Source organism: Vipera ursinii (genome assembly GCF_947247035.1).
Source record: "Vipera ursinii genome assembly, chromosome: 3".
Taxonomy (NCBI): Eukaryota; Metazoa; Chordata; class Lepidosauria; order Squamata; family Viperidae; genus Vipera; species Vipera ursinii.
Genome location: NC_139516.1, coordinates 189,255,317 through 189,271,658, shown reverse-complemented (window position 1 = coordinate 189,271,658; position 16,342 = coordinate 189,255,317). Strand labels below are relative to the sequence as shown.

The following is a 16,342-nucleotide window of genomic DNA, read 5'->3' as shown; positions in this document are numbered from 1 at the left end:
GGTGGGCGGGAAAGGCCCTAAATATGGCTCTTGGGAAAAAGCGCTCGCGCTTTTTGGATCTGTCCGCCGAGGGGGCGGTGCGGCCGAGGGAGGCGGGGCAGGGGCTGGGTTTTCGGGTGCGGGTAAAAGTTCGGGAGCAGCGAAGCGGCGGCTTTGTTGGCTTGGAAGTTGCTGAAGGAGGGGTTGTTCTGCTGCTTCTGCCGCTATGGCTGCGTTAGTGAAGAGAATCATCAGTACTACAAGGGCTCCCGCTGCTATGGGTCCCTACAGGTAAGGGGGGGGGAAGTGAAAAGTGCTTTTTGGCACAGCTTAACCTGTGGAAGTCGCTGCCACCAGATGTGACCTTTGCCCAATTGATTTTTTTCCCCGGGTCGGTTCCAGAGGGGAGAGCACGGATTACCGTAGCTTCTGCACGGGGAGGAATGTGAAATGGGCTGTTTCTTCCCCAGAATAGGAAGAAACTGAACATGTAGTATTATGCAATAACTTGATTTGACAACTTTAGTTGTTTTACTGAAATGCAATAATGTAAGACATTTAAAAATGTGTAGCCCTAAAACTGGTGCTTTGATGCTGGTTCTCAAAAGCATTGCAGCGTCTGAAATATGATGTCCACGTTTAGGATAGCTTTAAACAAGAATAAGAATGGGTTTTTTATGCATAGGTATAAAGCCTATAAGTAATGGATAAGATGCCTATTAAGCATATATCTACCAAACAAGGTTAACAAAACGAGCAACCAGTCACACAGCCACACTGGCACACAAGACTTTTATATAAGTTAAGGAGAATAGGACAAAAAAATCCTGCTGATGATGTTACCTAGTTTGGTAATAAAACGTTCAGAAACTATATTGAAACAAGTTTGGAGAACAAACAGCTGTCAAAATGTTTACAAAAGCATCTTGAAGACTTTCCAGGAGCCTGCTTTCTGTTTTCTCTGAGGGGCAATACCAAATTGTTTGGAGTAAAGTCCCCTGAAGTCAATGAAATTTACATTTGAATAAATTTCTGTATCCCTGACTGTTCTTTGGAAGGACAGATACTGAAGCCGAAGCTCAAATACTTTGGCCACTTAATGAGAAAAGAAGATTCATTTGAAAAGACCCTGATGTTGGGAAAGATTGAAGGTAAAAGGAGAAGGGGACAGCAGAGGAGAGATGTTTAAGATAGTGTCATTGATGCAATGAACATGAATTTGGGCAAACTCCGGGAGTCAGTGGACGACAGAGAGGCCTGGTGTGCTACGGTCCATGGTGTTGTTGAACAGTTGGACATGACAATGACTGAATAAGACCAGCCTTGCACTTATTTCGAGCACATCTTCACTAAGACTCAATCTATATCTGAGGGAAGCTGGTCTGATTGTAGTAATTTTTTTTAATTTTTGAGCAGAGTTATAGGAATTCTCTATCAGTGTTGCTAGGAATGCCACAAAGCATAATAAAAATTGTTAAATTTTAAATTGTGATATATTTTTTCCTATAGCCTCAATGTAGCATTGTAGATTTTTTTAAGGTATCTCTGCTGACCAGGTACAAGGGTTTTGGAATTTTTGCTGCATTTTTGTTGCTCTTGTTATATGGTTGAATCAACAAAATAAACTATTATCTAGGTCCTAATATTAGAAAAAATGTATAACCTACGATTCATTTTTCTTAATTTACATTTTCATTATCTCTTACTTTGTATTTTTACGAAATAATCCTTGAGTTGCTCAACTGACATAGTTAATGAATACTATAAAGTTAAAGATTGCCACTCCTGTTTGCTTGAATTCAGGTTCCTCAGTGTCTTCTTCTTGCAAGTGTGCAGATTAAAACTTGTAAAACAATACTGTGCCAATCTTATTTTCATATTTACTAAAACAATTCTAATAACTATGTTACTATTTTTCTGTTTTTTTAGGCTCTGTCCCCCAAATCAATGTATTGTGGAAGGTCACTATGTTTAGTTCAAAGGAAATCTTTAATTCATTTCATATTAAAAAAAATACAGAACTCTGATTAGCAATATCCTGTTTTATGCACAACTTTTATGCACAAACTAAAGATTTGCATAACAGCAGTGAATGAGCTTAAATGCTTGGAGGGTGACTGCCAATTGGAAAATAGGACTTGTAAAGTCTTAGAAACTACTCAGATTGGTAGGAGGCAGCTTTGCAAATTCACTGTGCTCCCCTGACAGGACACTTAGCAATATCCTCTTTTATGCAAAACTAAAGATTTGCACAACAGCAGTGAATGAGCTTAAATGCTTGGAGGGTGACTGCCAATTGGAAAATAGGATTTAGAAGCTACTCAGTTTGGTAGGAAGCAGCTTTGCAAATTCACTGAGCTCACCTAACAGGACACATGATTTTAATTCAGAGTATTCACTAGTGACTAGGGATTCACTTTAGTATTTTCAAAGAGACTTGGATGAAACTCATAATTATTTTCTCTAAACATGAATCAGTTATGTAGTAATTATAAATGCTGGTCTGAAATATAGTAAAGATAGTTATAGCCTTTTGCCACTTTCAATGTTTTTAGTTCAGGCTAAAATGTTGTAAATATTTGTTCAAATAACTAATAAAAATGCACATTCATAGCATTTCCAACGTTCTGCAATATTTGATTTGGGATGAGATTCCAAATTGGCTCTCATCCAAAATTCTTTTTTTTTTCCTGCTCAAGGATGCCCAGATTCATGCTTGGTTTCTTTACTTCTAACCTTTCCAGTAACAACGTGTGAATTGTAATCACTGCTGACGAAGTTTCTTAAATTTGTAGAATGGAAAATTGTACAAGCAGCTAAATTTTGCTAGTAAATGACTCACTGTGTAAAAGGACTGGCCTGCTGTTGTTGCACTTTTCAGTCATTTTTACAGATGCTGTCCACACTTCAAAAGACTAATTAATGTGTAAATGTGTATAATGTGTAAAAAAGAGCTAATCCTTTCTCAAGGCACAGCCTTCAAAGTTGCTTGTATGGCAAAACCTTTTTCTCGCCAACAATTCGTAGACACTGGAAGAGACCCGTACTAGTCTATCGTGACCAAAAATCAGGAGTCTGGTAGCAGCCTTCCCAAGTAACAGATTTTATTAAAAGACATTAATTATTATGAGCTGCAGCTCACTTCATCAGATCTCTACGATAGTAGAAAGTTCGGCTCTTAACTCCACCCTTAATAGGTTCGGGCCCAGATGGGAAATAATATGAGATGACTGGAGTTTCAGTTAAGCTGTCTTGATTTAGTAGAATGTGACCTACTATAAAATAAGCATGTCCAACTTTATGGGCTGCGTTAAAAATGAAAGCTTGGGCCACATATAAAATATATAATATAGTTAATTTATATAAATAAACTTTTTTCTTACGATTGTGTGGGGCCACATTACTAAAGGGCCATGTTTGAAAGAGCCATGGTTTGAACCGACTTGCTACAGAGGGAAAACACAAAGATGATATATTTTTCAGTGAGGGTTCAGTAGCCAGCGACTATTCATAACTTAGAAAAAAATGAAGATTCACAAGGTGTATTGATTGATACGTCAGGAAATAAAGATGATTGAAATAAGGATATTCCACACAGGCACGTTTGTAGGAATAGGATAAGAAAAATGATAATGGGGAAACAACAGGCTTAATTTAAAAAAACAAAAACATGTTTTGAATGTTATTAGAAGGTAAGCTCAGTCCCATGCATTTGTTAGTGAAAGAAACTTTATTTTTCCCGTACAAAATTGACTTCGTGTATTTTTAAAAATTATTTTAAACTTTCAGCATGCGGTCATGTAAACAGAAATGTTGGTCCCAGTCTGTATTTATCTCATTTAAATTGACTTGAAAGCTTCTCTATATGAGCATTGCAAAATGCTGCTGCAAATTAATTGGTTAATGCTCTAAAGCATTTAAGAGATACCTGCTGAGCTGGCATGCGAGTTAATGGCAAAGGTGTGTTATTGAACAGCTGGAAATCAGGTTAGAAAAACCATAAGAAAACTTGGGAATTTACTTCCCAAATAGCCATTTATTTAATTTCTATTATTTTATAATATTTAAACTCATCTCAATCCTGTTAGCATTAATTTTACAGATAGTTGATTAGTTGACATCGTTTATTTCTTTCTAGTAGCATTAACATCAATACCAAAAACTTCAACAGAACTTAGATTAGGTCTTATTCAACCAAGCCCTCCCCCCATAAATAACAGAGGGGGGGAATGGTTCCATTATATTTTTAATGAAAAGATATACAAAGAGTCCTCAAACTATTACCTACAATTTTCATCGCTACGCAAGGTGATTGGTGAGTTGTACCCAATTATATGATGTTTATTCCATGGTTGTTAAGTGAATCACTAAAGTTGTTAAGTGAATAACATAGTTGTTAAGCGAATCCATTTTCCCCATGGACTTTGCTTGTCAGAAGGCAGCAAATGATGATCCTAGGATGTTGCAATCATAAATACAGACGAAGTGCCCAAATTTTCATTGTGTGACCATGGAGATGCTGCAGTGGTCTTAAGTGTGGGGCCCAGTTGTAAAATCACTTTATTCAGTGCCGTTGTAACTTTAAAGAGTTACTAAATGAATGGTTGTAAGTCAAGGACTACCTGTAAGTAACTTGCCATGTAAGCCATGCAATATGACTAATGCTACATTTAAAAGAATATTGGTCTGCGGTCTCCTCCGATGCCGATCACCGGGCAAGGGCGGCGTCTCCGCAGATCAGCTGTGCGGCGGAGGCGCCGGCAACGAAACCAACAGCAGCAGCAACGGGCAGCGGCGGCGTCTCCGAGGATCAGAGGAGGCGCCACGGATCAGCTGGGCGGTGGAAGAGGCGGCAGCGAGGACGACCGCGGCCGGGACTGCTTCTCCAGGCCTAGTCGTTCGCCACCCATGGGCCTTGACAGCGGCGGTAGCACTGACGGCGCGGCATCTTCGACCCGCCCCCTGTACCGCTACGGCCGTTGCAACAATCCTCAAGGAGACGCCGCAGACCAGCTTTACAACGGTAGCGGCAGCAACGATGACACGGGCGGTGAGGCAGCTACTCTGGGCCCTGGTCGACCGTCCTCCGAGGGGCCTTGACAGAGGCCCTGACAGAGACGTTAGTAACAGCGGTGCGGCGTCTCGACCACCGTGGGCTGCCCCTGGACGGCGGTGCCTCCGAAAGATTCACACCAAAGGAGACGCTGGACAATGGAGGCGACGGCCCGAGCCACCTCCTCGAGACACCTTGATCGGAGACGGCAACACCAGGGGCATGACACCAGGGACTCCCGTACCTCTGGGAGACCACGCTCTGGACGGTCCTCAATCAATAGGCCGGGAGCAACGCCCAGAGGATCAGGGAGAGAACTGTTTGGGGCGGCTGAACCACCGGAGCTGACGCCAATTAATGGATCCCTCCATCCTGCCTTCTGCCCACTCTCACCCATCTTTGCCCATTCTCTCTCCCCACAGGACATAACGGGCCTGGGTGCTAGCCACAGTGGCAGAGTGGCTGGGCCTTACACCTGCTACCCCATAGAGGTGAGAGCTCTATGGGGTATGCCTCACCCAGAGTACGTTCTGGACCACCTCCGGAAGCAGAGACACAACCCATCGTGAGAGGATGAGGAGTGGCCTGCTTCTGGGGGTTCGCCCGGCCAAGTGGCAGTGGCAGGGCGACGATCCAGATACGCACCTACCCGACTCGACCCTCCTGCAAATTCACCATCCGGGGGACAGCCTTCCCGGAACCACCTGTGACTATGCTCGTTCAATACTCTAGCATAGCACTGCACGCCCTCAGGGGTTCCCCACTCTCCTGGGTGCGACCCGCCTGCATCACATCCAATCTTGATGACGGACCCAACCACTGGGCCTCTGAGAGATGGCCAGGCAGGGTCAGGGGCCTCCAGCATAAGCCCAACAAGAGGCCCCTGATTAAGTTCTTAGTTAAGTTTTTTGTGGGGTTAGGGAGGGGGGAGGGAGGAGACTATGGTTGTGCGGGAAAGGCACGCCTTCCAGCCACCATAACGCATGCCAGGCCCACGGCCGTTCGCGACGGCGTACATCGAGGACCAGTCGCCGATAACACCCAGTGGCGTACTGACAAACGTCCCATCCCTAGGATGGTGGGGAATGGCAGAAGGTGCACAGACAGAGGGCCGTATCGTCACCGGGAGTGTCATCTCCGCTCTGTACAGGCGGTGAGACGCTCCGACCCTCTGTTCTCCCCCGGAGGACCCGGGAGCAAAGGTGCGCACCCTCCCATGCTAAGGCTGGTCTACCTGAATGCAAGGTCCGCAGCTAACAAAGCTCACCTCATTCGTGACCTAGTGGAGAGTGAGCATGCGGACCTGGCCTGCATCACGGAAACCTGGCTGGGCCCAGAGGGGGGTGTTCCTCTGGTAGACCTCTGCCCGCCAGGTTTCCAGGTACTGCACCAGCCCCGGGCTCATGGGAGGGGCGGGGGAGTGGCAGTTATCATCAGGGAATCCCTTAGCCCGCGAGAGACCACCGTCCCTCAGATGGTCGGGTGTGAGTCTCTCCTACTGAGATTCGGCCCAGGGGCGCAGTTGGGTCTGCTGCTGGCGTACCTACCACCTAATCGTGCAGCGGCGGCCCTACCCGAGCTACTCGATGTCCTCTCAGGGTTGGTGGTTGAATTCCCAAGACTCATGGTCTTGGGCGACTTTAATCTACCGTCCCTGGGAGGATCGTCCGAACTGGCTCGGGAGTTCATGGCTTCCATGACGGCCATGGACCTGCTGCAAATAATTTCTGGGCCGACTCATGAGAGAGGCCACAACCCAGACTTGGTGTTCTTGTCTGGACGGTGGCGTGATGATGTCGGTGGGGGTGCCACAACTATTACGCCCCTGTCATGGACCGATCATCACCTCCTGCGGCTAGACTTCCCCCTTGCCACCCCCCACCGTGGGTGCACGGTGCCAGTCAGATGGTACCGCCCTAGGCGCCTAATGGACCCTGATAAGTTCCAGGCAGCGCTTAGGGACTCGCATGCACCCCCTGCTCACAGCTCGGCAGAAGCCTTAGTGGAAGCCTGGGAAAAGGCAGCCACGGAGGCTCTGGACCGAGTTGTACCCTTGCGGCCTCTGACCCGGCGCAGATCCCAGCGAGCCCCATGGTTCACCGAGGAGCTCCGGGAGATGAAGCGTCGGAGACGGGGCCTAGAGAGCCGTTGGAGGTCCAGTCGATCCGAATCCGACCGATTGCGACTAAGAATCCTCACCAGGTCTTATCTCGCTGCGATAAGGGTGGCAAAATCCAACTACTTTTCCACCCTCATCGCGTCCGCAGATAATCGCCCGGCTGCCTTGTTCAGGGTGACTCGCTCCCTATTAAACCAAGAGGTGAGGGAGGAACCCTTGCAGGGTCGAGCCGAGGAATTTGGTCAATATCTGCTGGATAAAATCGCTCGGATTCGAACTGGTCTGGACTCCAACTGGGCTGAGATGGAAGAACAAGACATGGACAGTCTTGTCGACGTCATCTGGGAAGAATTTGATCCTGTAACTCCTAAGGAAGTGGACAGGATTATGAGAAGGTTGAGCTCCTCCACATGCTTACTGGACCCGTGCCCTTCCTGGCTGGCCTATACAGCTCGAGAGGCGACACGAGGCTGGTTCCTAGCGGTCATCTCTGCTTCTCTGAGTGAGGGTCACTTCCCCACCGCCTTGAAGGAGGCGGTGGTGAGACCTCTCCTCAAGAAGCCCACCTTGGACCCATCCTCTTTGAATAACTTTCGTCCAGTCTCCAATCTTCGCTTCCTTGCGAAGGTTGTTGAGAGCGTGGTGGCGCACCAACTTCCTCAGATCCTGGATGAAGCGGTTTATCTAGACCCGTACCAATCGGGTTTCAGGCCGGGCTACAGCACGGAGACGGCATTGGTCGCTCTGATGAATGATCTCTGGAGAGCCCGGGACAGGGGCCATTCCTCTGTCCTAGTCTTATTAGACCTCTCGGCGGCTTTCGATACCATCGACCATGGTATCTTGCTGCGACGCCTCAGGGGACTGGGAGTGGGAGGCACGGTTCTACGTTGGTTCTCCTCCTTTCTCCAGGGTCGCTCGCAGTCGGTGCTGACAGGGGGACAGAGGTCGACCCCGAGGCCTCTCGCTTGCGGAGTCCCTCAGGGGTCGGTCCTCTCGCCTCTCCTGTTCAACATCTACATGAAACCGCTGGGTGAGATCATTCGCAGTTTTGGAGTAGGGTACCATCAGTATGCTGATGACACCCAGCTTTTTATCTCAACTCCTAACAATATCAGTGATGCCCTAGACGTGATGTCCCGCTGCCTGAAAGCGGTCCGGGAATGGATGGGGAGAAACAGGCTTCAACTGAACCCGGACAAGACTGAATGGCTGTACGTACCGGCAAGCCAGGAGAGTCAGAACGTCCCACTGCTTAACATTGGGGACAAGTTACTTCCCCCGGCTGATAGGGCCCGCAACCTGGGTGTCCTCCTAGACTCGCAGCTCTCCCTGGAAGACCACATTGGAGCTGTGACCAAGGGGGCCTTCTCCCGGGTTCGACTAGTTCGCCAACTACGGCCTTATCTAGACCTGGATTCCTTACGTACAGTCACCCATGCCCTTGTGACATCTCGCCTAGATTATTGTAACGCTCTCTACATGGGGCTGCCCTTGAGATCCACTCGGAAGCTTCAACTGGTGCAAAGTGCGGCGGCACGGACACTCTTGGGAGCCTCCCGATACTCCCATATCACACCTCTCCTCCGTGCGCTGCACTGGCTTCCGGTTGCCTTCCGTGTGAAGTTCAAGGTGCTAACAATGACATTCAAAGCCCTACATGGCATGGGTCCGGACTACCTACGGGAGCACCTTCTGCCGATGTCAGCACCCCACCGTCCTGTGCGCTCCCACAGAGAGGGCCTCCTCAGGGTGCCACCGCTCAAGGAATGTCGGCTGGTGGCCCCCAGGGGGAGGGCATTCTCAGTGGGTGCGCCAGCCCTCTGGAACACCTTACCTACCGAAATCCGGATGGCCCCTGACCTCCGTACCTTCCGTCGCGACTTAAAAACTTTTTTGTTCCAGCAGGCTGGCCTGGCATGATAGCGTTAATTGGGGTCCCAGTTTGTGTGCATTAGTGTTTCTTATTATTTTATTGTTCGGTCTGTATACCTACCCTTCCTCTGTACACCGCCCCGAGTCCCTCGGGAGAAGGGCGGTTTATAAAAACTAATAAATAAATAAATAAATAAATAAATCCTATAATTGTTCCACTTTGAGAGGAGATTATTAACATCTATTAACTCATAACTCTGATGCAAGTTTTAATGTTTTCTGATTCATATCACTTTGAACTAAATTCTTGCTGTGTAGAACAAACATTGACAAAAAGTGGTGAAAATAAACCAGGTTTCTAAAGGTGGCCCAGTAAGGATTTTGTTACTACTAATAATTATATATTCAAATAGCAAATCAATCAATCTTTCTTGTTCTGTTCCCTGATTCCTGTTTTTCCTTTTCTTTTTAACTCTCTTAGCCAAGCAGTGTTGGTAGATCGGACCATGTATATTGCAGGGCAACTTGGTATGGATCCCTCAAGTGGACAACTTGTTCCAGGAGGTGCAAAAGAACAAACTTACCAGGTGAAATCTGACCTCACTTATTCTACTAACAAGTCTAATATTACTTTTATGGTTGGCCATATAGTCAGCAAAGTGTTTAGATTGGATTTAGGACGTTGGATAGGCAGATGCTGTTGCTTGATGATGATGATGATGATATAATAATGATGATGATGATGATGATGGAAGGGACCTTGGAGGTCATCTAGTCCTACCCCCTCCTCAGGCAGGAAACCCTATACCATTTCATACAAATGGCTGTACAGTCTCTTCTTAAAAACTTCTGGTATTGGAGCATTCACAGCTTCTGGAGGCAGGTTGTTCCACTGAATAATTGTTCTAACTGTCAGAAAATTTCTCCTTAGTTCTAGGTTGCTTCTCTCTTTGGTTAGTCTCCATCCATTGCTTCTTGTCCTGCCTTCAGGCGCTTTGGAGACTAGCTTGACTCCCTCTTGTTTGTGGCAACCCCTGAGATATTGGAACATATAACATTTGTTGTATGAAAAGAACACATCCACAAAGTTCAAAACAGAGGATCTGGTATTTTATTTCATTGTAGAAATAGACATTATTATTTGAGCTCAATAGAGCTGAAATAAAACAAATCCCTATTTGTAATTTCAAAGAAGACGCTCTGTCAGCAAAACAAAGAGTGACTGAACTAAATCCCACCATTCCCTAGTGCCAAATATTTAATTGCTTCTGCCTTTTGACTTCCATTGACAAAATCATCAACTTTTATCTGCCAACAAATGTTTGAATTAAAACTGAATGACCTTCCTGATATTGTGGTCGTGAAAGGGCAATTATGCCTGCTGAGTTCAGCTTAAAAGGCACAGGACAGAAGCATCATATCTTGTGGGGGGGGGGGTTTGATGAACAAACCTTCCAGAGACAAGAAAGTATTAATATAACTTTTTTTAAAGTTTTTGAACATTAAGTGGTAAACACTTCATGATATCTGTGTATATGTTGATTGCTACAATAGACTGTTAAATGAAAAGGTATACATATGAAATCCATACAGGAGCATGCTAAGCAAACAAACAGTTGAATTGGGTATGTAAAATAGAGGTCCTGTTAATTATATATCTTCCAGGAAGCACTGCAAACTCTAACACAAAGTAAAATACCTGCCCTTTTCCATACTATTTCTGTATATATAACACCAGCTGCCTGCAATTAGTGCAGGTTCGCATCCCACCAGGCTCAAGGTTGACTCAGCCTTCCATCCTTCCGAGGTAGGTAAAATGAGGACCCAGATTGTTGGGGGCAATTAAGCTGACTTTGTAATAATGCCGCTTGGGGTGTGTGTGAAAGCCCTAATAAGCAGGCATATACATAGAATGAAGGCTACTGCTAAGCTTGTAAGCCGCCCTGAGTCTTCGGAGAAGGGCAGGATATAAATGGAATTAAAATTAAAAAAATTAAATTAAATTATATCAAATTGTGTTTCCTCAAGGATTGCCCTATGGATGGCAGTCTAGCATAAGGAAAAGAATGCAGCTGCTACTATATATAATTTCCATTTGTTGTACACTTACTTTCCTACCTTGAGAAAGTTAAATTCAATCAACTAATTGAATCTCTGAGGGGTCCTTGGTGGTTTCCTAACTTGGTTGTTCTCTTGCGGATGTTTCATTACCAGACTAGATATTGAATAAGGTGCTAGTCTGATGACGTTACTTAGTTTAGGGTAATGAAACATCTGCAAGAGAACAACTAAGCTGAGAGAGCACCAAGGACCCCCTCAGTTCAATCTTAAACTACATATATTTTTGTTTATTGGTAACTGAATCTCTCTGCACTGGGACTTCCATCATTAAATGTTTTCTTAGCATGTTTTCATTATCACATGCTGTTTTCCATGTATTTCATGATGTTTTACTTTAAGGTTTGCATATGATTGCATTGTACCCTGTTCTGAGCCCAAGGGATGATGTTGTCATGTTCAAATAAATTCAACTGTGTCCTCCTTAGGCCCTCCAAAACATTGGGGAAATTCTGAGAGCTGCTGGCTGTGACTCCTCCAATGGTATGTTTACACTCAAATAAATTAGTGAACTTATCTATAAATTTATAGAGAGAAAAATATATTTTCTGCCTAATGAGAAAGAACAGCTATTCATTGATTGTTCAGGATAACTGTTGCAATGGTACCCAGGATAACAGGATAATGAAGTAAAATTTCACTTCATTAACACTGAAAGGTAATTACCATTAACAACGTAAGGTAATTAAAATTTGTTTCTGGGAACATTTTTCAATCCAGTATAATTGTTCCCTGCATGATGATGGTTTTTATCCTACTTTTTTATGGAAAACTCAAGGTGACAAGCCTCCTAATTCCCCTACAACAAAAACCCTGTGAAGTGAGGCGGGCTGAGAGAGAGACTAACTCAAAGTCACCCATCTGGCTTTCATGCCTAAGGGAGATATAGAACTGACAATCTCCTGGTTTCTAGGCCAGCAACTTTAGCCATTGCACCAAACTCGGCAGACTCATTTTGATTAAATGTTACTATTTGGTAACAATTCTTTGGGAGTCTCAAGGGGTCAAATCTAAGATTTGGGGAGAATGTGTGCATTCTTGGGATCATAGATTTTACATCTCTACTGTAGAGTAAGTGTTCACAAATTGTCACTCTCCAGAGATGATAGATAACATATAATAATATCTAGACATCTTGATCCATAACCGTGCAAGCTGAGGAATTACAGGAAATGAAACCTAACATCTAATATAATTTTACATAATTTGTTTTCTGCCCGTCTCGCCTCAAGGCAACTCTTATGCACAAAAGTTCAGTCTTAATTTACTCAATTTCTCAAATGTATATAGCTAGGTGATGTGAAGCACAATTAAAAACAAGTTTCTTCATTTTTAGTGGTAAAGACTACAGTACTGATGACTGACATGAAGGATTTTAATGATATTAATGAAGTCTACAAGCAATGTAAGTATGATTAATGGCTGCATATTTAATTTCTTCACCATATTTTTTGTTTGGGTGAAGATATATTCAAATATGTCTTTAGGCTTCTGCTAGAACTATAGAGGTTTATGAATTATGTTATATCAAAGTACAAAGCAGTACTTAATTAGAGACTGTAAAGGAACATTTGAGGTGTATAATCTGTTAAAAAGCATACAAATAGCAATAGCACTTAAACATATATACCGCTTCATAGTGCTTTACAGCCCTCTCTAAGCAGTTTACAGCGTCAGCATATTGCTCCCAACAGACTGGGTCCTCATTTTACCGACTTCAGAAGGATGGAAGGCTGAGTCAACCTTGAGTCAGTTAGAATCAAACACCTGGCTGTGGGCAAAATTAGCCTGCAATACTACATTCTAACCACTGCACCACCACGGCTTTTTCCGTTGATTAGGTTACAAAGTGCTTTATGTAGGACTAAAGCTAGAAAGTGCTTTATATGGGACTGAAACTCTGTTGCTTGGTTCTATAAATCCTTCTGCTTTGTCAGACCTCATGGCATTGTTCATACCTTGCGAACACATTTGTTTAGGAAAATGCTTCCTTTTGAAAAAAATGGGGATTTAAATTCTTAAGATTGCTGATTTATCTACTTGCATTCTATATGAATCTATGTAGAATCAGGAGGCTTTGTCCTTACCTAACTTTATAACTTACTATTTAATATAGATCAGGTACACACGGTTCTCTACTTGTGCAGTCATTTATTAATTGGAGCTCTTTATCTACTCCATACAGTTTTCAAGTGCAACTTTCCAGCCAGAGCTGCTTATCAGGTTGTAGCTCTTCCAAAGGTAAGTATCAATTCTTATTTCTCTAAAAACTGGGAATTTAATGTTTTCCAGATTAGAAAAAAGGCAAACCCTTTTTCTGCATTTTTGTTATGTTCTTAAACATAACTTGGAAGTTGAGAAGCTAGCTACTTCTATTATCAGTGCAGTCTTGTCTGTGTTTATTCAGAGATCGCTTGCTGTCTTTCTGCATCCTCATTTGAATTAAGAGAGTTCCTGTAATTTGCACAAGACATAATATTTTCTGTTATTACAATACCACCATGGGATAACTCATGGATTTGCACCAGCAAAGAGAGGATTAAATCCATATCAACTTGGGGGGTGGGGGGGCAAGAGAGAGAGAGAAATGGGGAGGAAACCAAATTGGTGCACTCAGATTGATCATTATGCCCTCTGCTCTTTGGATGAGCTGTGTTGGGGTCTGACGTGCAGTGCCATCAATATACTGATGATATTTAGCTTTATCTTGCTATCCCAGATCAGGCTGGAAATGCTAAATTTTATGTCCCAGGACCTGGAGACCGGAGGTCAAAACAAGTTAAAACTGAACCCAAGAAAGATGAAGTTGCTGTTGTTCACCATCCTTTGTTAGCTCTGGGTTTTTTTAAGGTGGTGGCACTGCTCCTTAGCAAGCAGGTCTTCAAACCTGGTTCATAGTTCTGCTGAATGTGTAGCTCAGACATGTCAAACACAAGGCCTGGGGGCCAGATGCGGCCTGTGAAGTGGTTTCATGTGGCCCGCGAAGCCATCCTGGAAATAGTGAGGGAACGGCCCCCACTGCCTTGGCCCTGGCCCAGAGACCCTCAGATCTGTCCCACTCCTGCCCAGGCCCCCATAGGCACCCTTGATGCGAACGATGTAGAGCTGGCCATGCCCACCCAGTAGGCCATATGCACTCTAGCTACGCCCACCCAGTAGGCCACACCCACCTGGCCCCTTGAGGGCAACCGCAATGCTGATGCGACTCTCAATGAAATTGAGTTTGACACCCCTGGTGTAGCTGGTATGCCAGCTGTGTACGTGACTGGAATGGAAGGACCTGGCTACAGTGACTCATGTCCTTACTTACCACTATCTATTGAACTTCTGTAATAAACTTATGGGTTACCTTTAAAGTCCACAGAGAAGCTGCATTTGGTCCAACTTATTATTTGGTTCAACCTATTATTAGCACTTATTAAGTACTCCTTGTTATTTTGAAATTATTACAATGTTTTGCAGGCCCTCAAAAGTTGCCAGTAGAATTTGAAGTGTAGCTTGAAATGCTAGTTTTGACTATGAAGCCCTATATGGCTTGGTACCAAGATACGTTCAGAACTCTTGTTCCACATGATGTCAGTCTGAGATGTCTTCTAAGAGAAACTAGTAGCGATGTCCCATTTTCATGAACTAAGGGGACCTGAGGCCAGAAAATGTTACATTTTGGTGATGGTACAGCCTTTCCCAGAAAGGAGATTGATTCTTTGATAAAAGCCTTCCAGAAACCGATGCAACCAAGCTTTTCTGGAGGGAGGGCTTCTGGAGCATAATTGTCACCATTTATGTTTTATTTGGTTTGCATATTACTGTGATTTTGTGAGAGGAGAGATTGATTAATTTACTGTAGGTTTTACTATCCTTGTAAACTCATATTAAATGTATTCAAATTAAATATATTAAACCAGGGTTCTTCAAAGTAGTCAGTAATGACCCCCAAACATTGATGGGACTATCCAAGGGATCAATGTTCGTAGGAGATGACCAGGCTGAGCCCAAGGGAGGGATCAAATGCACCAACCGTCTTTAGTCCCTTTCCCAGCCACAAGAGCTTAAGCTTGCAACAAACATTTATATTCATCTGAACTATTTGGATTTCCTGATTTATCCAGTGCTTGACAACGCTCTTCTTATTACTATTATTTATAGTAAAATAGCATTTATTTTTTTCATATTTTAAATTTCTGCAAGCCTGGCTGGGGAATTCTGGAAGCTGACATCCACAGGTTGAAAAGCACTAATCTAAAACATAATGAGCTGAAGAGTTTGAGGAGCCCTACATTAAACAAACCAACTCTGCCCTGATTTTATATGTTATATTTCTTCTTTCCAGGGTGCCTGTGTGGAGATTGAAGCTATTGCCATTTCGGGGCCCCTTCAGGATGCCTCACCAGCTAAAATCTAGTAGCTCTGATTTCTTTTTGCCATGGTCATCCTCACTACCTATAGGATTCAGTTCTTCTACTGATTTTTCAAATAATGTTCATTCCTGAATTGTGAATCTGACTCATTTAGGTGTATTTGGGTGAGCAGATTGACTCATGGACACCACTGTACCATCAAGACTGTCTTGTTCTTTCTTGGTATAGCAATGTCCTCAGTCTAAGTGACTTTTAATATGTGTGCTGTCTGGGAAAGTTTTGGAGTTGAAATTCACACATCTTAAAGTCACTGAGGTTGAGAAATATTGGAGTATAGTATGAGTGAAGGAGACTACCAGACTAAATACTGCAAGCTGCTTAAAAGCATATTTTGAGAGAAAAAGCAATAGAACTCTTCAGATAAACTTGACATAGATATTTTCAGAGTAGATTTTCTAAAATTTGGGAGATTAACCTCTAGCTGTGTACTACATTAAGCAGAATTGTACATTTTAAAACATTAGAAGAAAAATATATGAAAAATAAATTAAATTGCTGTAACACTGATCAGTGTGTTGATAACATCAGTTTTGGCTTTTTTTGGAGAAAATTAGCTGTTAAACTTACCAGTTATATAATTTGTGTAGTATTTATATAATTGGCTTTTGAAAGGAAATGCTTAATTACATCACATTTTTTCCCTCTGTTGTAAAAGTGTGTTTGGGCTTTCTGAGTAAATCTTCTAATAGTCAGGTTTAGGGATGTGCTCAATTAAGAAGTTTCGGTTTGGATCCTAGTTCAGTACAGTGGAAAACAACTTGCCTGTCCAAATTGGAATGT

General features: G+C 43.6%; 1 protein-coding gene across 1 annotated transcript; it reads left to right on the top strand.

Moving 5' to 3' along the window:
* The first annotated feature begins 127 nt into the window (after nucleotides 1-127).
* RIDA (reactive intermediate imine deaminase A) lies at nucleotides 128-15,711 on the top strand. The gene is made up of 6 exons (XM_083359388.1): nucleotides 128-270; nucleotides 9,508-9,613; nucleotides 11,573-11,627; nucleotides 12,481-12,549; nucleotides 13,330-13,385; nucleotides 15,475-15,711. The coding sequence occupies exons 1-6, from the start codon at nucleotides 206-208 to the stop codon at nucleotides 15,544-15,546; spliced, it is 423 nt and encodes a 140-aa protein (XP_083215514.1). The 5' UTR covers nucleotides 128-205; the 3' UTR covers nucleotides 15,547-15,711.
* The last annotated feature ends 631 nt before the right edge of the window (nucleotides 15,712-16,342 follow it).